This window comes from Ctenocephalides felis, unplaced genomic scaffold (genome assembly GCF_003426905.1).
Source record: "Ctenocephalides felis isolate EL2017-DRISC unplaced genomic scaffold, ASM342690v1 CF-g0.4_SCAFFOLD_01604, whole genome shotgun sequence".
Lineage (NCBI taxonomy): Eukaryota > Metazoa > Arthropoda > Insecta > Siphonaptera > Pulicidae > Ctenocephalides > Ctenocephalides felis.
The window spans coordinates 23,527,209-23,548,231 of NW_020537758.1; the positions used below are offsets into that span (position 1 = coordinate 23,527,209).

A 21,023-nucleotide genomic window follows, 5' to 3' on the forward strand; every position below is an offset into this window, starting at 1 on the left:
ATGTATCACGCAGAAAGCACGCCGGCTCACAAGCTATTCATAACCGATTTACTGGGTACTTTTTATTACTTCATTAACAAAATTAATGAATTGAGTGGGGCCAGTAAAAATACCCTTCTCGAGGTCTGGCGCTCATCAGCTGGACGAGCATTTTTAACTACCAGTAGGGTAAGTTATAGTAATGGTCCAAAAATCGAAAATATTTTTTTTGCATATCTTTACGTTTTATAGGTTTCTGAACATTCTGGCATACCTTAGAAAAAATAGATGTATGTATGTGTGGATACAATTTTTTGTCCACGTTTTTGAGAGTACGAATCAAACAATTTGATCCGGCAAATTGCTGGAACTTTCCGTAGCAAAATAAAATATTCGAGCAATATTAAATGTTTTCAAATAGATTATTATAAATACTGTAACCTAAGTTACAGCTTACAGCTTCAAAGCTTTAAAACGTAAAGATATATATATATATATATATATATATATATATATATATATATATATACAAAATCTTCTAATAACTCTGTATTTTTGATTCAGATTTCAACACGTTTGAACAAACAATTACTCTAGCAACACTCAACATCAATATTTTTTTACTACTGCACATATCTTACGGACTGGGTACTCTGGTCTGGCACAGGTCCTTCTATCCAACTGGCTCCGCACCATCAGTCTAAATTTTTCGTATTGCACTGTCAGCAGTTCTGATCCAGAAACTATTTTGATTACATAACAATGGATGCATTTTGTTATCACCTGGTAACAATTCACAGGTTTGTCGCAATTTTCACACCATATAACTGGTCCTAAAGAGGAATCAAATCATTCTGTGTTTGGAGCGCGTGATGACGACATTGCAGTGGTAAGTGTTTGAAGAATTTAATATTATGCAATAAATTCATATATTTAGTTTTGAATACGTGGCATATTTCTGTTTTGATTGATTTGATTTGACTTGATTTTCTATTGTTCCATTTATTACCCGTTATCAATAATTAATCATTTTAATTTTTATCAATAAAATACTATAAATGCTACGTAGTATTATCTATATAAAACACTAAATGTATTAAACTTTTGCCAACTTTCGATGAAGCTTGATAACACACTTAGGTACACAACTTTTTAAAGCAGGACCCCTCAAAATCGACCGATTTTTTAAGTTATAAAATCATAGTTCAACAAAAAGTTAAATTCTTAAAAACTGGACGCAATTGTGTTATTATTTTTGATGGTGGTCCTAGAAATGTTATTCACGGTTAAGGTTTCAAAGTTAAAATGAACAAAATTAATAAAATTTAACCACAATAACCGAAAAAGGGTCATAAATTCACCAAAACACTAATTTGCACTTAAAAGCTCATACTTTCCAATTAAAGTAAGATATATTTTATACCCTTAACCCGTTATATATATATATATATATATATATATTTGAATACGAGTTATTTCAATCAAGAAAAGATTGGAACAAATGTCAATAAAAGAAGATATATTTTTAGTTCGATTTATTTATCGCATTTTAAATATATTTATGTACAAGATTTTATGCTAATAAATGCACTGTAGCGTATTTATAATATTTTCAATATCGTTAAACAGCTTGTGAGTGATTTTATATTTTCCAATTTGTTTTTTTATTATGATAGTATAATATTACTAATCTATAAGTCGTCATGTACATTTCATAAATATAACTATACATAAAATTATTATCCTAGAAGTTTAGCGGTTCCATTATCGAGTCCGTTCGTCATCAATTAAATATCATATTGTTAGTTGTTTGGACGTGATTAGGTAATATGGCTTGATTCTTATTATAAATGCAATATAAATAATTCTCGGATGAATTTGTATATCACAAAAGTCCACAGAGTGTCTTTGACAATTTATACATCATTACAGTTTCCAATTCTATTGTTGCAGCTAAAATTTTTTCCGTCCATTGTAAAAACTGTTTAATATCCGCTCCCCAGAGGACTTCCATTGGCTGGTCTTCCGCTTCCGTATCCCTCAGCACCGCCAGCACCTCCAGCACCATTACCATTTCCTAATTAATAAAAATTATTTATTTTATTACTTAAATTTGTTGTACCCAATTAATCCTTTTTTATTATTTTAAAGTATAAAAGTGTACTCAAAATATTATCACAAATTTTATTCACAGCTATATTGCTAATGAATAAACTTAATCGAAACCGATATCTTTTTCTACTGTAAATTTTCCAATTTGAAACCAATTATATATTTAATAAATTCATACTAACCTCCTGGATACCCTCCATTTCCATTGCTACCACCTGGATAACCTCCAGCGCCTCCATTTGATCCACCTGTTTTTATAAATTATTAGTGATCTGATTATAATTATTAATGAATTAAATTGAAATTTAATAATTACTAAATTACTCTTGAATCTTAACGATTTTACTGAGATATTATTAATTTGAAACTGATTACATCATTTCTATTAATTTATACTAACTGCCTGGGTATCCTCCATTTCCATTACTGCCACCTGGGTAACCTCCAGCACCACCGCCATTTGATCCTCCTGGTTTTCAACATAACAAATGAATATAAAATATTTTTATACAAAATAAATTAATAATTGTTTATATACTTATACGTCAATAAATCGTACTAACCGTTTGAATATCCTCCATTTCCATTGCTGCCACCAGGGTAACCTCCAGCACCGCCATTTGATCCGCCAGGGTAACCTCCAGCACCGCCATTTGATCCACCTGGATAACCTCCAGCACCGCCATTTGATCCACCTGGATAACCTCCAGCACCGCCATTTGATCCACCTGGATAACCTCCAACACCGCTTCCTGAACCACCTGTTGAAAATATATTTTATGACCATATGATCAAAAGATCAAAGAGGTTTGTAGGCAACTATGTCTAATTCATGCTTTACTTTCTGTTATGATATATTTTAGAAATATATTAATGAAGAAAAAAATATATTAGACTGATCACACTGATTATATATATCTATATGAAACAGATATGAGAGATTTGTCAAGTTTGTTCCCGACTTTATTTTTTCAGAAACTTGTTTGAAATTATTTTTCTTTCCAGAAAATCAAGGAAAGGCAATTCATGTAAATATATTAATAAGTGGCAAAAGGAAATAAATCTAAAACAATGCAAATGTGCCATATATACCGGGATATCCTCCAGCACCTCCAACACTTCCACCCGGATAACCACCTGCGCCTCCAGCACCTGATGAAGCAAGTATTGAAACGTTAGTAAATAGATAATACCTTGCAGCTATAATCAAATATTATTAGATTATAAATAATAATTTGTAACTAATGTAATGGATCATGTAATTTGTAATGGATTTTGTTACTAAATAACAAAATTAAGTTAATACTCATTTGAGAATGATCCGCATAGTCACTGTAATCTACATTGTTATCCTTGATTATTACTTTATCGTAACTAAACTAGTACCGTTTATTTTAACAGTAGAGCTTCACACTTTAAACATAATGTTTTGTTTTCAAACTTTTATAAATTTGAACTAAATTGCATTAATAATAATCTTGCCTCCAGCGCCTCCTGGATAGCCACCTGCGCCGCCAGCACCGCCAGGGCCTCCAGATGCGTAACCGCCTGCACCACCAGCACCTCCTGCACCGTTGCCAAATCCTTCATCTGCATTTAATACGTTTCCGGTGAGCAATAAATAAAAAGGTAATAACAAATATTTCATACCGAAATATACCAAATAGCTTTAATTAGAGCAGTAATAGAACATTTTCCTATTCCGTTATATAAATTATTTCGAATTTTCAAAGATCATGCACAAATAATTCAAAACAGTAAATAATTTTGGTTAAAGAATATTATTTAGTAATGTATGAGAATTAGTATTGTTATGGAAATTATAATGTATGTTCATAAATTTGGAAATTAATTGTTAATAGTTTCAACTAATTTGCGTTAAGCGTCGTTAGAAAGCATACGTACCAATTGTAATGGCATTAGTAGTACCTGGATAAAAAATTAGCATATTGTTGTAAATATATAAATTGTTAGCCATAAGGGGATATAATAAATAAGAACTTCTTATTAATATATGATTGTGTAGATATACACATACACACACAAACACACACACACACACACATATATATATATATATATATATATATATATTTATATATATAGGTATATAATTTCATGGTTCAAACCCTAATACGTTTACCTCAAACAATTTAAAACTATTATTATTTGTATTGTTAAGTCAAATAATACAAATAAAATGTAACTACAAAATCTCACCACTAGAATATTGTTACAATTTTTACTTTACCTATTTAGTTCCCGTTAGTAGATGATTAGACGCCATCCTTTTCCGGCACCTACCCGCGACCTACTACCGCCCTAGCCGCGCTTTGAGCAAGAGCCACGTAGAAATGATTTTATGCTATCAGTTTAATTAGTTGACAATTACACTTATTTAATTAAAATATGTACTAAAGATTTATTTTGTATTTTGGGATATAACTGAATAGTTTATTCCCTAATTAAAATAAAATTTAAATTGTACTCCTGGCTTTGTAAAATTAACATTTCTTATTTCGCCAAGGCTTCATAAAAATCACAATCAAATAGTATATTTTTGCCGAAATGAAGTAACAAATTACTTATACGAATCTCATATGCTGCCTCAATATTTTTAATTTCAGTAGTCAAACGAAATAATTTTTTTCCTTCAAATGTAATAAAACCAAATTGCGACATCTACTTGAGTTTAAGTGAAAAATATTACGTAACTATGTTTCATACAATGGTATGATTTCAGTTTCTATAGTGGCTCTCGGATGAAGCAGCAGCATTGTTTTCCTTACTTTTTTTTTTTTTTTGAAAATTTGAACCGCGTTTCGTACCTTCGTAACGAATCTGTGGTCTGAAACCGTCAGCGTCAGCCTCATATTCTACAACCTGACGCCTTCCGTCTGGTAGCAACACGTTGAACTGACCTGTTGCTAAATCTCCATCTCGTGATTCTGAGTGCCCAAAACTGTTTCCACTTTCGGGATCCTGCACGTCATAACTGAATTCATACTTGGCCGGCTCCTGAGAATTAATCTTATTTAAATACAAGTTAATTTATGTACAATAGGACAGCTATGGCGATGCAGTTTTTACTGGCACGTATTATAGCGATGAGGGTCATTAGATTCCACAGAATAGTTGATTACTTTCAACAGATGACTTATCTCAATTACACTGTTACATTTTTTATTACCTCGATTATTCAATTTTAAATTATTTATTTAATCATGTTATTCAATAATATAGATATATAAATATGCATACACACACCTATATATATATACGTGTATATATATATATATATATATATATATATATATTATTTTATGCGCGATTTGCTAGGACTACAATTTTTTGAAATTGAAAAAATATTTAAAAATCTGATTAAAGCAAACTAATTAAAATTGTTAAAAATAAAAAAAAAAATTCTTTTTTTAAATATAGCACTGTGACCCGAACAAAACAAAACAATAGTTGCTTTTGATCTGTGTTTGTTGGTTATATGGAGTTCAATACATTTATCCAGTTAAATAAACTCGATCAAATTAATGCAAATATATTGTAATACGATATTTATGTCATTTCTGTTCACATATGTGTGTGATACACATATATGTGTGTGACTTTAGTAAATTGGCTTTAGTACTTAAATAATGTGAATAAGATTTAGAAATGATGAGATTACGTCCTTGTTAACAGTGAAAGCATTGATTAAGTAATTAACGATCCATAAAATGTACATAAAATCGGAACGCAGTGTTGCACTCTCAAATCATTGGCGCAAAATTTCATGAATTTTACGATTAAAGATGTTGTAACCAAAAGTTAACTAATTTGATTAGAAAGTAATAGATTATGATAGTACACGTTTGACAAAACTTACACTGCTTCCGTCGTCTCCTCCAAAGCCGCTGCCGCCAAAGCCATTAGATCCAAAGCTTCCAGCGCCTCCTGCTTGACCGAGTCCGCCCGCAAAACCAGCAGCGCCCCCAGCACCGCCTGCACCAGGTGCTCCGTATGTGGAGCTTAATCCACCACCATTTCCAAACCCATTACCTGCTCCAGGTGCGCCATATGTTGAGCTCAGCCCACCTCCATTACCACCGAAGCCTCCATTTCCGGATCCAGGAGCGCCATACGTAGAGCTAAGTCCGTTACCTCCAAAGCCACCGTTGCCTGATCCTGGTGCACCATATGTAGAACTGAGACCACCGCCGTTACCGCCGAAGCCACCATTGCCTGCTCCTGGTGCTCCATATGTTGAACTTAAGCCGCCACCATTACCATTCTGGCCTGGAGCTCCGTAAGAAGAGCTAGGCTGTCCAAGAGCACCGCCGTTTCCATTTCCGTTAGCCCCTGGAGCTCCATAGGATGAACTAGGTCTACCGCCATTTCCCCCAAAACCATTTCCAGAACCAGGAGCTCCGTATGACGAGCTCGGTCGGCCACCATTTCCATTAGATCCTAAATATATTCATATTTCAACTTTTGCTCTCTTAACATTATCTAATAACTGCAATAACATACCTGGCGCACCATAAGAGGAGCTTGGTCGACCTCCGTTGCCATTACCGTTACCGTTGCCATTGCCCGGTGCACCATATCTTGAACTGGGTCGGCCGCCTCGGCCCCCGTTAGCACCATTACCGTTCCCAGGTGCTCCGTAAGATGAGCTTGGTCTTCCCCCAAATCCATTGCCTGATCCTCCAGCACCGGGTGCACCGTAAGAAGATGATGGACGGCCGCCTCCATTTCCTCCGTTGCCAGCACCAGGAGCACCATATGAAGAACTTGGGGCACCGCCATTGCCGTTTCCACCAAAACCACCACCGTTTGGAGCACCGTATGTGGCACTCAGACCATTGCTAGCACCTTCAAATCCGTTTCCATTTGCACCGGGAGCACCATAAGTGGAGCTGAGCCCGCCTCCATTTCCTCCATTTCCATTGGGAGCTCCGTATGTAGATGATAACCCACCATTTCCTCCATTTCCATTAGGAGCTCCGTATGTAGAAGATAAACCACCATTTCCAAAGCCACCGCCGGCACCATTTCCTGGAGCTCCATAAGAGGAACTGGGTGCCGAACCGCCTAAACCATTTTTACCACCTCCTGAACCAGGTGGAAGGTAAGAATTCACAGGTGGTTCCGCAGAGACAGCCGCAAGTGTCGTCAGAAAGACGCTAAACGCCAAGGGCTGAAAAAATAGACGGTTGTGAAATTTCTTGTATAAATATTGTGGATTCAAAACGGCATACAAATGGATTAATTAGCTTTCCGTTTCTTTCTCACCTAATACGCTTACAGTGTGACGAAACAATGCAGATGTAAAAGGAGCCAATTGCATACATTTGTCATACAAGTTTTAATGAATCGTTGAGACCATATAAATTATTTTCACTGGTTTATATATTCTTTCGATTCTTTTTTACGATTCTATTGATTTTCTATGATGAATGATAAGAATTACATTAAACATTTAAATAGTATTATCAAATAATTTGTAAATTTGTATTATTCCTATATTCATTGGTTGATCTAAGAGAAATCTAATACAGTGAAAATATTAATAACACCACAGATAAAAATTCCAATGTTTGTTTTGAATTTTTGTGCTTTAACAATATTCGAATTAAAGTTTTAAAGAAATTGAACAGCGTTTAAAAAAATCTTATTGAAATAATGTAAATTTACAATAATTTATTAAGAATCTTGCTAGCTAATTTGAGCTTTTTAGATCGTTAAATGACGAATATTTGGCAGTTTCATAGAAATATAAAATATTTTTACACTACATACACAATTAATTGAAATTTTGATTTGTAATATAATTATATAATTTCAATTTTGTTTTTTATTAACAATTCGCTTTTAATTTTGATTTTGTTCATTTACATTCATAAACATTTTAGTATTTTAATTATAACCTTATACTTCAACACTGAGTAAAATATTTATTTTAGTCTCAGATTCACGCTAATTCGTGTTCGAAGTTTAACGACTTTTATTATTTTTTTAAGAAGAGAATATTCAATTGTTTATTTGAAATATATATATATATATATATATATATATAAAGAGTTCCAATTATATATATATATATATATATATATATATATATATATATATAAAGAGTTCCAATTTTTATATATACATATAAATTTAACGTTAATTTGATTTAAATATAATATATAATTTATTATATATAAATATCGTTCCATTCTAAATTGAAAATAGGGATAAATTTAATATGTTCTGGAATTTTTTTTCAAAGTTCAAAACGACTGATTGAACAACGCTTAATTCAGCATCAGGATATAGATACGGTACGATGAAATTTGGTACTGTAAAACGTCGCCGTAAGCTATTTATACAATTGGGAATTTTGAAATTTTAATAATCAATGCTATGCACAATCTCAACAATATGCAGTTGTTCCATTCCAATGACTTAGACTATTTAATATAATAATTTTGACTTATATTCTGCGTATTTACAGTTTATTGATTGACACTGATATTTTGTATTCACTTACCGCAATCATATTTCACCAAGATTCGTAAAATTGAAACTTGAATCAAATTGAAATCCAAAGCTAACTTTAACTCTTTATTATAACAAAATAAGTAACAATATTTATATTAACTTTGAAGCTGAGTAAATGCAATAACCGAATAATATGATGCTCCAGAATTCCTGGTCCTGGCTTATATACTGCTTTAGCTTAATAGTGCATCATAGAGGGGTTCCAATATGATGCAATGTGCCCCTCACGTGGCGCATCTTCGAGAGAAGGTACTTAGTTCCCCTCCCACGCAAGAAGTATCTGCCGGTGCACATTACCATAGTCTTAAGACTACCATCATAAGATGATCCACAAAATTACGTAATGTCGGCACTGTGATGAGAGCACTATGAATTATTCAATGTGCTCCTACAGTGCAGTACTACTAGTACTTCATTAGAGCTAAGATTGTGTGCCTTACGAGAATTTGTAATGCAGTTTGTAAAAATAATTTTTTCACTTTTCATTGTTCGCATGCTGGAAGTGATCTAGACAATTGACCCGCTCATTGTTGCATGTCGCGATTATCGTAACAATAACAACTACATTTGCTTGGCAGTAATTGTTTGTAATTCGAACTAGATGTCGGCGAAACTTCTATGTTCCATTGCTCATTTTTATAGATTAAAATAAACTGAATTATATTATATCAATGCATCATATTTATTAAGTCCATTTTATAGCATAGACAAAAACGGTTTTATTAATAATGCATACAAAACAAAGCAAACATAGGTAAATCCATAAGACTTTAAAAGATGATTTGATGATTTTTCTGTATTTTCCTTGTTGTATTTTACTTGTTTTACATAGTGTTTTACTTATAAAATATAACGATTTGAGATTAACAATAGAGAAATTGTTGACTTGGAATCCTTGCTGGTAGAAATTATTTCTACCTCTAGTCTGACATCAGTGCCTTTGACAGGTCAAAAAAGTGCGATGTCACATTGGCAATGATTTTATAGATATGGATGAATTCATTAATCCATGACCACGTTTAATAAATTTACAATAGCTTAATGTGGTTACGCAATATTCTCGTAACATTTTTATTGCGGATTAATAAAAATGTTTCAAAGAGTACAGTTAATGTACGGTAATTTTCACTATTTATGTCTATGCGTATTTCCTGTCAATTTTATCACAAGAATGAATTTCTTATACCTTTTATGTTAAAATAAAATAAAAAACAATTTAAAACGATGTTTTCCAACCTGGAGTCCACTGAGGAACTTATTAACTTCCCGTAGGGTAAGTTGTTGTAATGGGCCGAAAATCGAAATTGAAAATGTTTACATTTTTCGACGTTTTGAAGGTTTCTGAACATTTTGGCATACCTCAGAAAAAATGGATGTATGTGTGTGTGTATGTATGTATGTATGGATACAATTTTTCGTCCACGTTTTCGGGCGCACGGATCAACCGATTTGAATGATTCAAAAAACACTCGATTCCTATTGATAGGGAGATGTGCTGATTAGTTTTTGGCAAAGGCAGATCCAGCCGTTACGGAGATACGGAGCAAAGAGTGCAGAAAATAGAAATCGAGTTTTTGAGTGAACGGAGCATCCGATTTCAATGATCTAAAAACATTCAATTAGTAATGATTGGGAGAAGTAACTATTAGTTTTTGGCAATGGCAGGCCCAGCCATTTCGAAGATACAGAGCTAAATGTGCAAAAAATAGCAGTTTTTGAGAGAACTAAGCGTCCAATTTAAATGATTCAAAGAACTTTCAGCTTGTTTTAATAAAATAATTGATTTTGGAAAAAAAATTTTTTTTTTTTTAGTTTTTTTTGTACATCGAAAATAATTCAGATTTTATTTTTAATTCTGACTAAAGTTTTAATATACTTTAAACAAATAATTTTAACTGTGCAATTCAGTTTATATAATATTAGACAATGTTACAATATTTATAATAATCTATTTGAAAACATTCAGTATTCCTCGAACATTTCGTTACGGTACGGGAAGTTCCAGAAATTTGCCTTAAGGCACGATGCCATACACCCCACCCCCAGAAAAATTGTCAGTATGAATTCAGGGAAATATTTGTCTAAACTAATTGTAAGATATTATAACGCACTTATATTCATATTTCTGTAATAGGTGTGATACTGGATATGGTGAGGAATATACTATTATATTATGTATATTATTGATATGAATGTCAATTTTGTGATATTGGAGTCAATTTTGCAAACAACGCTTTCAATATCAGAGTTAGGAGCTACACAAATCAGGTGAGCTGTAGTAGATATGTTTATTCATTTACAATATATAACACTTATATTTTACCAACAGATTCATTCTAATAATGTAAATGAAGTTTTAAATTATTTGCATTTAGATCAGCATCCAAAAACAGTTCACTCGTTTAATTCAAAATAGGAAGCAAACTTTAGAACTGTTTGCCTGCGTGGTAAGAGTCCGATACCCAATTCGGCCGGCTTGTTGTGAAACATTAGTGATTTTAGATTTTCACTTGTGATTATTGATTTAAAATATGATATCAAACGGAAAAAAATATTATTAATTAGAGAATGGTCAACACGTTGGGCTGAATTCTAATAAACAATAGGTTTGATTGATACTCAAAAAAGGTGTACAAGGTCATTTTGGACGAGTTTCAAATAATTTAAATGTGAGTTTAGCACGTGTTTATATGATTGTCTATAGATTAATTTCTATTCATATGTGCATTTTATGACACTGCACAACGACTTCATACGAGTAAATAGGTATTCTTGCACGCGTACTTTCCTCGATTAATTGCTAGTAATTCATTTCCTATTGCTAAAGTTATTTATTCTTTTATATCTCATAAATGCTTACTCTCTCAATATCGTTAAATAAGGCATCAAGATATATTTTTATATAGACAATAAAATATGCAACATTAAAGTTTGCTTTTGTTTTAATCTAGAATTAATTAGTAGGTAGCTGACAACTGTTTTACTCTTCGACTTAAAAATAAGATCTAATAATACAAGTTTATAAATTATAGTCAAACAAATATTATTGGAGCTATTTCGCACAACATTTATTATCTTAAATTTTTATCACACTAAATGTTGTGGTTGTTTTATAATGTTGCAATAATGAATGTTACTAATTCTTTATTACTAAAAAAAGTCAACATAATTTGCATTCTAGAAAAATGCAAATTCAACGAGCCTCTATATATATTCTATATATATATATATATATATATATATATATATATATATCTAGCAGTAAGTGTAACGAGTAAATAACATATTACTATTATTTTTTTTCCCTAAAATTTGATGTCAAAAACTAATGTTTGTCAAATCTCGATGATATGCTTCTTCGCGAGGTATCTCTATATTTGCTCGATCCAATAACGGTACTTCGTAGTTTTGGAATTTATGTTGGTTTACTGTTCGATTCCATTTTTGTTGATTATATATTGGTTAAAATGTAAGACAATTTGATGATTCCACAAACGCACATTAGTGTCTCGATTATATATTAAGTGAGCAATTATTTAATTTTCTGTACCTAAAATAAACCGTAAAAATTCAATCTGACATGCCAACCAAGAATGTATTCAGATATATAATTATATTATATTATATATTATATATATATATATAATTAAAATCAATTAAACAAATAATATTTCAATTCTTGTGCATAATGTGCACTCTGATGTACTCTCTGATGTTCACTTACTGTTGGTATTACCCCGAGTTTAGAAGTAAAAATGTATTCCATTTAAAAAGGTCAAAATTACAGAATCAATAAGTTTTTCTAAATACTTGCTGCAGATACAAATAGAGCAAATAAAAAGCAATAGATATTTGGATGACCTCACGTGAACTGTTGTGGCTTTATATTCCGCAATGAAATGAATGTGTAGCATGATTAAGTAGATACTTGAAATAAAGTGAAGATGAAAGTATAATATCGTACACCGCAATTATGTTTGCACGAAATAATCATATGCAAATAATATTCATGTAATCAAAACTCACGGCCAGACCAAAGTTGTAGTAATCGCAATGATGATTGCAAGCACTGTACAAAAAACAAATAAAATTTGAAAGATTGGCTTCATTTTTTACACTGTTTTAGTTACTTTTATACTTAAAAAGCAACTATATTCGACGTCTATTCGCAGAAGAATAGATATCTTATTTTTCATATTCAAAGTATCTTAGTTTTGTAACGTATAACCTAGCTGCTGAATGGGTGTGTAGAACAACCAACCATTGCATAAATTAACTTCAATTGACTTTCTGTGTATTAAGGGATTTGACACTGGTATAAAAGTTATGCGAGAAAGAATTATGAATCTGAAAATGTAGCCTATTTCACATAATAGTAATTATGTGATTTGAATTGTAATTATTTAGTTCTTCTGTTTTTCAGTAAAATGATTTGCAATGGCTACATTTAGGCCACATACACTGTACTCACAAAGTGATTAGAATAGTTTGCCGATAATGTTTAGGCGCTTAGAACGCCTAGGGATCCTTAGCTTATTAGGAGCATTGATATTATGTCGCTAGTTACTAAATACTAAAGCAAAGATATTTATTTGAGAGAATGTGGTCAAGTACAGAGAGCGGTCAAATACAAGGAGGTCTGATATGACGGCGCGAGCAGCAAAGACTTTGACGCGCCCGCGCGTTAAAACTATTGAGTTTACGAAAAAGATTATTAAATTAATTATAGGAAATTCTCTGTAGTTTAATTCGTATATATTTACTTTTCTCGTACAATGAGCCGGAAAGAGAAGATATTGTTAAAAAATTTTGATCTATACAAAAAAAGCTCATTAAACTTTTGTGAATATTCCTAACCAAAAGTTAAAATAATAATGCTAATTTCTTCGAATCGAAGAAAGCATGTATATGAGATCGATATTCTTCAAACTATTTTCTGCTCATTTTCAATATATAACAAAAAAAAATTTTTCAAATCAAAATAAGTGTAAGTCAAAATGTTTTTCTAGTTTATACTATACATATTCCAAGAACGTACATAATCAGAATTAGTTTTTGGTTTTGGAGAAAAAATAAGTACTACATGATTAATTCCCCTTGATATTCTCATATGAATACAAAATCTTGTAACGATGTTATATGATCATCTGTAGAAAAGTGATTCAATATACAATAGAACGTTCTCCGCGCTACCTATTAAATGTGATCAAATAACATGGTGTTGAGATGTTTTCAATAAATTCGATCATTAAAAAAAATACTTTTACAACTTTGATATTTTTATGACGCTTCGCATATGATCAAAATTTCAAAATTAATTTAGTGTTCAAAATTCTGTTGCTAATTTTAGAAAATACATTTTCATTTTCTTAATTCATTATTACTGCTCTTGAGTGATTTTCCTAGTTCAGAAGCTTTAATTCTATTTTAATTCATTTATAATGAATAATATTTTATTTTTTTGGTTATTATTTTAGAAATGCGAATGATATACGACATAAAAAAATATTATAATATTAATTTCACAGGTAATCATCTGCAATATAAAGAAAATCTTCTAGTTTCTGTTGTTTCCTGGCCATTTTTACCTTAAATATTTACTTGAATGAATTATTGTGTGTTTGCAGATAACCCAGGGGCAATAGAGAGTAAATATGTTCGCAAATTACTGCTGAATTATACAAAAAAATCATTGAAGTGAAAATCAATTCTCATTCGTGTTCAGCGGTAAAAACTACATTGGAAAACCGCACACCCAATGCAGACAACTATATTTTGTGGACACGTATTATCATTATGATTAACATTGATTTCGAACCTAATTGGTAGATAATATATAATTAACTTTCTATAGGGTTAATTATAGTAATCGCAATAAAAAATAAATAAAATTATTTGGGATATTTTTGCGTTTCGAAAGTATGATGCGTTTCAAATAAGAATTTTGGCATACCTTAGCTAAAAGGTGTGCATATGTGTGTGTGAATAATTATAATACACATTCAAAACAATAGTTATTAATCATTGATCTCAATGCCAAGCGCCACTAGTTTGCTAAATATTGTCTCTGCTTGCAAATAATATAATAAGCATCTCCTTTTTGATTTAATTCTATTTGTTCGTTGCTCATAGAGATATCATCGATGAATTACAGCTCATACAGCGCTGAATGGTTATATTGGAATTGTGTATTGATTTAATGAAGGCGACCTTGTTCTAAATATCGATCAAACTCAAATTATATTTTTGTTGAACAATCTGAATTGGCAACTCTATTTGCTCAGTTACCATTAACATGATTGTTTGATGCTCATGTAGTGCTTTTCAATGCTCGAATTCTGACATGATATAATAAATATCATATATATATATATATTTTATATATATATATATATATATATATATATATATATAGCGATATTATCGCTAATTATATAAAATTAGTATAAAAACTTTTATTTTAAATTTTAAAAACTTAAATTAGTATAAAAAGTATCAAAAGAAATGATGTACTGGCAATGACGATAATAATAGATTTGTACTATACTACTTGATATTGAGCAAATCGATTTTAAGAAGGGCTAAAGATTGAGAAGGACACTTGTAATAAGAATTAATTTTCATAAGTAATATCGATCATATGTCGTATAATACGATTTCATCCACAAGTAGTAAGATGCGCTCGTTTTATCTCTCATGGTCGCGCATGAAAATTGTAAATAATCGATTTCGCAAAAATCGAATAGTTGTAGACATATGCACACGAGTTAAAAGCAACTCGTGGAACACACATGCCGCATTAATGTTAAAAAATCAAACGTGTGCAAGTGCAATACGGCAATAAGGCACCGTGCAACTTGCATTTGAGATGCTGTTACAACACATAAGATAGTCGAGGATCTTATAGCTTGTTTGTACATAATAATTATCAATTTATATTTATATTTATATTTATATTTACGGATACAGGAATAAATTTAATAATTACAGAAAATAAATTATCTTAATTAAATTAAGTACAGTAAAATACAACTATTAAACAATATTACGCCTAACATTAGTAATATCTAATTCAATAACTTAAAGAAAAAAAAATTTAATAAAATTCAAATAGTTTAATTGTTGTAGATCTTGAGAGTCTTGTTATGGTAAAAAAATCCTTTAAATATCCGTTATGCAATTTTTATTTGAGTCTCATATCTGGAAAATAAAAATTAAGAGCAGTATCAAATAAGAATATACAATATTTAAATAATTGTAATGATAAAATACTTAAAGTAGAAAAATGTTAAAATAATTTAGAATAAAAATTAGAAAAAGCATTGAAAAGGGAAAAAAATTCTGTTGGAAAAAAAGTATCAATTATTATTAGTAGGCATTTCATTATCAAAATAACGTTTGATATCAAAATTGGCAAACTCAGAATTCTGAGTACTTAAGTATCGTAGAAACTTGAGCTTTTAAAAGTTTAACAATAGTATTATGAAATTGACGATCATTCAGTTTCCTAATGTGTAGTGGGAGTAGATTAAAAAGCTGTACTCCTCTCCCGTCTATGGCATTAAAAGATGTTTCAAGTTTAAAAGTTGGTCCTTTTATAGTCAAATTTCTTGTTTTATAATAGGAATTTAACATGGAGGATAGGTGGAAGCGTTCAGGATTATTCTTTATGAATGACAACGTAATTAGCAAAAATATACAGCGAACAGTGAGAATGTTAAATTGTCGGAAAAGATTCCTACATGAGGACAAAGAACTGAGGGAAAAAATTATTCTTAATGCTCTTTTCTGTATTTTGAATATATCCTTTAAGGAGGAAGAGAATCCCCAGAATTGTATTCCACAAGCGAGATGCGAATAGAAATTAAAATAATAAATTAAAAGAAGGCAATTTAAACTAACTTTTGATTTAAGAATTCTCAACATGAAACAGGTTTTAGTTAACTTAGATACAAGTATGTATAATATGCACGGTGTATTCTTGCATACTATTTTATTCAAAACTTTTTATTGCAGATTATTTATTGAAATAAGAAACTCAAACTATTTATTAACTTTCCGAATTAGAAGCTCGTGCTTTAATCAGGAAAACGGATTTGCTAATTTTCCTAATACTTCTTCTACGTTAACAGAGATTTTTAATCGTTTGAGATAAATAGATAAAATATGACTCCATGGAAAATTAAATTGTTGGATGACTTTGCCGGAAATATTTAATTGTTTAAAGAAAATTGCATGCGCTTTCCTTTCAACTTTTGGTTTCACATATCTCTGTGAACAATTTTTTTCTCACATGAAACATATTTTGAGTTCACAAAGAAGACGTTTAACAACTAAACATTCAGAATCTTGTGTGTTACAAATTAAACTCCGGATATTGTAATGTTAAGCATAAATGTACAGGGACAAGGTTCGCATTAATATTGTTTAGTTTATGTTAGAATTTTATGTTATTTGTTAACTTCCCGTCCGGTAAGTTATAGTAATCGCAAAAAAATCGAAAATGAAAATTTTTATATATCTTTACGTTTCAGAGTTTTCTGAACATTTTGGCATACCTTAGAAAAAATGCATGTATGTGTGTGTGCGTGTGCGGATACAAATTTTTGTCGACGATTTCGGGAACACCGACCAACCGATTTGAATAATCCAAAAAACATTCGATTCGTATTGATAAGAAGACGTGCTGATTAGTTTTTGGCGAAGGCAGGTCTAGCCGTTCCGGAAATATGGAGCAAAAAGTGCCAAAAACGGTAACTTAGTTTTTAAGAGAACAGAGCGTACGATTTGAATAATTCAAAAAACATTTTACTTGTATTAAAAAGAAGAAGAATTGATCAAATTTTTATGAATCTAGTAGTAATCGTGAAAGAGATGCCACCTGGCGGTCAAAAATGATCATTAGACATATTCACATCAAATTATCAGATATTTTATAGACATTTTAACAATAACTATACATTTTGTTTACATTCCTATGGGTTCCGTACCAATGTTTATCCGTTAGACGGCGACGCGGCGCTTAGGCTCTTCGATATTTCGTCTCTATGCAGTTAAAGCAGTACGATTGCTTTAAAAAAAAGTTCAGAATTTTCAGAATATTTCAAAATACACTTCTCCAAAAAGTCTTTTTTTTCAAAAAAAGTAAATTTTTGTCAACAATTTATAGTTTCTCAAAAATCTAATTTTTCAGAGTAATTTTTTTTCAAAAATGTTAATCTTTTATAAAAAAAATAATTTTTGGTACGGGAAGTTCCAGCAATTTGCCTTAAGGCACGATGCCATGCCTAGACTAGTTAATAAATATGTTTAAAAGATATTTTGGTTATAATTCTTCTCCTCTAGAATCTGGTTGTATATTTCAAAATTAAGGCGGCACCCTGAATCATATTGGTAGAGTGGCTCGGCACACCACAGTTAAAAGCTTGCCGTACCCTGTTCTAGACAGATGTAGTTGTAAAATAGTTATTGATTCAATGAGCTCTTCAGGACGTAGTGTTTGTACCAGAATGAGGTACGTTAGATTTGAGTATGTCTACTATCAAATACTTAAATTGATATGTCACGAATAAAAAATATTATTAATTAAATATTTAACTTAGAAATGAGATTTGTGGTATGACTAAATAAATTTGATGTTTGATTTTAAAGATCTCTCTTGGATCATTTTTGTATATCAATTTAAATTTTATAACTTGTGCACGGTAAGACTGACTTGAGTCTAAATAAAATTGTTATCTTATATGAATGTAAATAAAATAGAAAAAGTTTGTCAGTATATTTGAAAATGTATTTTCATTCTTTAGATATCACTTCAAAACGAAACATTTTTTTTAGTTATATAAGTTTTTAACAACTCTTGAAATACTTGCAGTATAAATTAATAGAGTACTTACTCTAAAAAAATCGAGCATCAATATAGATATAAAGAGATGTTATTTTATTTAAATTATAACGGATTTATTGTTGTTAAAATTAAAGGTTCAAACAAATCTTGGTTGGAGTTCCAAATAAAGTGGCGCTCGAGTACATGCAGCGCCATCTTCGACCGAACAAACTCGCATGCTCTGTAGTCGCATATCTACAAGTTCTTTTTGCAGATCTATGGTTTATGCCTGTCTGTGGGATGTCATCATGGCATAAATTCATTTTCTCATCGGAGTTACTTGAAGAAGCATCGTGGAATACAGAGGCCCCCTTACCAATTGCTGCCTGGAGGATAATTTGGTATGTTGTAATTGTGCTAAATAGATTTCGCTTTACGGATTCGCTCGGATTTCATTTCGTGTTCGACAGTATTGCGTCATACTTTAAAGATGACATGTGCTACAATTTATATAGTTTGCTCAAGTCGTATTAGTGCCATAGACGCACACCGTAAATATTCCATTTTATAATGTCTATTGTTAAATAAAACAATTTTGTTGACTAAGCAAGATCTTCCAATCGCAAGGCTATTGGACGTTGTGCAATATATTCGAAAAGTGATTGTGATTTGTGAATATGTTGGACTCGGTTATGACTTCCGGCAATATTTTATTTTATTCACTATTGTTTATACAAATATAAAATACTGTTTTTCAAAGTTTTTCCTCACACAAAGTGAAAGTAAATCTGAACTGCTACTTCATGAACATTTTTATCGAGAGACTTAATCAGTTTGTGAGTTGTATATGTAGTTTAATTTTAAGTGTTATTTAAATCATTAGTATGTGCTAACTCATTTCAATTTATAGATCAGAAGAATTGCATATGTTGGAGCACAATCTTTATGTTATCAAGAATTTTGAAGAACGGCTTTGTGCTCATACACTATTTTATTCATTTACTAGAAGGAAATGGCACAGAATAGTTCTTAGAATTTGATTGAAAATGAAGATGCAGATAAAGACTATTTTGTGCTTCTCTGGAGCAACTGCATAGTTCACGAAAGCAGCTTTGGTGACGTATCAACATTAGATAATAATATATCTGAGATGTTCATCATAATTTCATACTAACTTCTGTATTTTATAGGTGCATGTACGTTTGAATTTGTGGCATTTTGTGCAGAGTCTTTCAGTTTTTGTCACTGTAATGCACTAATTGTGGTCTTACTGGAATTGCATTTGGTATGAATGCATTTGTTGAACAGTGAATTTACCCAAGATTTCATTAATTGATACTTTTAGTTTTTGCTTTATCTTTTACAAATTTACGAAATCATTAAAGCATTGGCTTTTATGAATCAAATGACCATTTGCATGATTTGCATTCTTAGTTCTCATATCTAATAATACTAACAAATACTAACAACTACTAATCCATTCTTCTACTAAAATATAATGTGGTCGTTTGAATCTTTTAAGTCTATGCAATGTGGATTTGAAGTATTACATTACATTTCAATTTTTACTGTTTCGAATTCATCTTAACGCATTTCATATAAAACCAAGTGCAATTATTAAACTGCTAGTAAATTCACAGAACTATATTTCTGGGCATCGAGATGAAATCACATGAAAACCACAACGTTTCCTATCAAACAAATTGTTGAGTATCGGAGGGCCAAGTAATATCGAGTGAAAATTCAGTTTACACTTATTTTATTTTATTGATCTATTTTATTTTATATTATATTTATATTGTATTTATATACTTTATTTATTCTTCACTAGATCTACTGATTTGTAACCTCATAATTTGTTTTTTAGGCATACATGATCGGACACTGTGATTATTACACACCGGTCAACTGGAATGATACGATTAAAATATTTCGAAAGCATCCAAAGTATGAATAACTTAGAAATTTATGGCATTTTTAAGACCACAGAAACTCCTAAACGGGACTAAGAAGTAAGTTCAAGTAAGTGTCTAAAAATCAATATTTAGCTTATCATTATTTTCATATGCTGTCAATTTTTTATTTTATTTCATTTTTTTATGAAATTCTCATCATTGAAAATTCAAACTTTATACAGAGCCTATCATGATGGATTGGTTGGTAACGCATGAGCACTTCTATGAAATCTCTAGGCAACATCAATGATAACATTTCTAATGTTTTTTTTATTTCAGATCCTGGTTCAACAACCAATTCAAAAATGCAAGAATATTCATTCCGACTACTTTACTAGAAATCTCTCTAGAAACATTACATCAGGTGTACATTTATCCATAACCAGTATAAATGCAAACGTTGCTAAAATATTTTTTTTCTCAGGTCCTTTCAACTTCTGCTGCTCTGCACACTAACTCCTTCACCAGGAACATTTAATCAGGTATGTGTTTATCCATAACCAGTATAAATGCAAACATTGCTAAAATATTTCTTTTTCTCAGGTCCTTTCAACTTCTGCTGCTCTGCACACTAACTCCTTCACCACGAACATTATATCAGGTATATG

At 31.0% G+C, this 21,023-nt stretch overlaps 2 protein-coding genes and 1 long non-coding RNA gene across 3 annotated transcripts; 1 reads left to right on the forward strand and 2 right to left on the reverse strand.

The window, feature by feature from the left end:
• Window positions 1-1,964: 1,964 nt before the first annotated feature.
• Window positions 1,965-2,744, reverse strand: LOC113373532 (glycine-rich cell wall structural protein-like). Its single transcript, XM_026613824.1, has 4 exons — window positions 2,651-2,744; window positions 2,492-2,560; window positions 2,274-2,339; window positions 1,965-2,056 (listed from the first exon to the last, which is right to left on the reverse strand). Exons 1-4 carry the CDS (start codon window positions 2,742-2,744, stop codon window positions 1,965-1,967), a joined length of 321 nt encoding a protein of 106 aa, XP_026469609.1.
• Window positions 2,745-3,547: 803 nt separating this feature from the next.
• On the reverse strand, window positions 3,548-8,632 carry LOC113373533 (pro-resilin-like). The gene is made up of 5 exons (XM_026613825.1): window positions 8,624-8,632; window positions 6,616-7,285; window positions 5,972-6,552; window positions 4,908-5,109; window positions 3,548-3,681 (listed from the first exon to the last, which is right to left on the reverse strand). The coding sequence occupies exons 1-5, from the start codon at window positions 8,630-8,632 to the stop codon at window positions 3,548-3,550; spliced, it is 1,596 nt and encodes a 531-aa protein (XP_026469610.1).
• A 10,125-nt stretch (window positions 8,633-18,757) lies between these two features.
• Window positions 18,758-21,004, forward strand: LOC113372836. The gene is made up of 7 exons (XR_003366810.1): window positions 18,758-18,861; window positions 19,371-19,575; window positions 19,651-19,745; window positions 20,328-20,482; window positions 20,695-20,779; window positions 20,840-20,897; window positions 20,959-21,004. It is a non-coding gene; the product is annotated as an uncharacterized LOC113372836 (long non-coding RNA).
• The last annotated feature ends 19 nt before the right edge of the window (window positions 21,005-21,023 follow it).